Below are 1,558 nucleotides of genomic sequence, written 5' to 3'. Positions count from 1 at the left end.
GCAGTCCAGCAGAGAAAGCAACAAGGATTGCTGGAGCGCAGCGTCACACCGGTCGTTGTCTTCTCCTTGCGTGCAGGTTTCAAATGGAGTTTGTACCCAGACCACCACCCGCAATACGCCGCAAGTCTTCAGGAAGCATCTCTGGTCAGGAGACGCCAAAAGAAAGAAGCCACTTTGCCACCTCTTGACCAGGGCAAGAAAGGTAAAACAGCTGCCAGTTCCTTTCCGCGGCACGGGCAACATACTTGAGATGGGAAATCCCCTGCTGACCATCAGCCTTGTGAGTGAGCTAAAGGGCTGATGGTGAATCTCCGCTGCCTTCCCCATTCCAGTGAGATTTGCTGGCCGTCCAACCTTCATCAAGCGGTTGAGCGCAGACAGCATTGATGGAGGACACTTCAGACGGATAAGGAGCTTACTGCTGAAGGAGAGCTCCACGTCCAGGTGAGGCTTTTTGCTTGGCTGGGTCCCCCCGGCCAGCCAGCTATTGGCCTGGCAGGGTTTCTGGATGGCCAGCCGGCTTTTTTCCTGCTAGTGTCCACACGGTTGGCCAGCCGTTGGCCTGGCCGGGGCTCCCGGGCCGGCTGCAAAACGTGTGACCTTCCCTGGTGAAGCACAGCCTCTCTCCCAACGAGAGCCCATTCCCCAGCCCCAAAGGGTCGCTGTTTGTGGCCACCCAACAGTGCTGAACGCAGCACCTACCGTGCAGGGATGGGGGACGCCAGGAGCCCCCAGCTCACACGGCTGGCCCCTCTGCGCATCTCAGGAGAGCCACAGGGCAGCTGCTGAGCAGTCAGTGGGGAGGGCTGCGCTGCACCGAGGCTCCTGGCTCAGGCTTGCAGCATGCGGCCCCCAAGCCATCAGCCACTCACGCGGACCTCTCCCGCTCTGTCCTTTCAGTCTGCTGCCAGCGATCCAGAGAGTGCCTGTAGCCCAAGAGCAGCCGGTGAGCTGCCAGCTGCAGAGGGAGGCAGGAACATCAAGCCAACAAGACCTGCGCCGAACACTGGGAACCAAACACGTGAGCTTCCTTGATGAAGAACTGGGGGCAGAAAAAGCTCACTGTGATGGTGCGGCGCGAATATTGCAGACAGCCAAGGCCTCACCCCATCAGATCACCTTGAGGCCAACAACACCTTTGCGAAGAGATTCAATATCTTCCTCAAGGGCTGAGTCTGCGGAGCCTCAAGGCAGACCATCCAGGCTCCCACTGGCATGCGACTCAGTGAAACTTCTCCGCAAGAGGGCAAGGAAGACCAGGCCCGTGCAGGAAACACCAGAGCACATGGCAGCGCCACCACTTCGTGGTGCGTGCAGCCTGCCTGAGGAGTCTTCCAGCAACCGCTCTGGATCGCTGCCACCCATAAACGAAGAAAAGGGGTCTCCCAGATGTCAGTCTCCGAAGACCAAAGCCCCACCCCGCAGGAAGGGCACACCCTACCCACACTGATGTGGGCATGGGGTGCCCAGGACAGGCAGAACTCAACTGGAGGCTGCAAAACAGATGCATGAATCCCATCTGCATCATATCCAATACAAAACCAGGCTGCCCAGGGCC

General features: G+C 58.9%; 1 protein-coding gene across 1 annotated transcript in view; it reads left to right on the top strand.

Annotated features, from left to right (window-relative positions):
- The window catches only part of LOC109364148, a 3,676-nt gene extending 2,127 nt beyond the window's left edge, over positions 1–1,549 (top strand). The window contains exons 5-6 of the mRNA XM_031557464.1: positions 333–444; positions 901–1,549. Of these exons, the coding sequence (XP_031413324.1) occupies positions 333–444; positions 901–1,450 (662 nt within the window). The 3' untranslated portion in view covers positions 1,451–1,549. The remainder of the gene's footprint in view (positions 1–332; positions 445–900) is intronic.
- The last annotated feature ends 9 nt before the right edge of the window (positions 1,550–1,558 follow it).

The sequence above is a fragment of the Meleagris gallopavo genome (assembly GCF_000146605.3).
Source record: "Meleagris gallopavo isolate NT-WF06-2002-E0010 breed Aviagen turkey brand Nicholas breeding stock chromosome 2 unlocalized genomic scaffold, Turkey_5.1 Chr2_random_7180001956788, whole genome shotgun sequence".
Taxonomy (NCBI): domain Eukaryota; kingdom Metazoa; phylum Chordata; class Aves; order Galliformes; family Phasianidae; genus Meleagris; species Meleagris gallopavo.
Note: the sequence above shows the minus strand (reverse complement) of the source record. Positions and strands in the feature narration are given on the sequence as shown.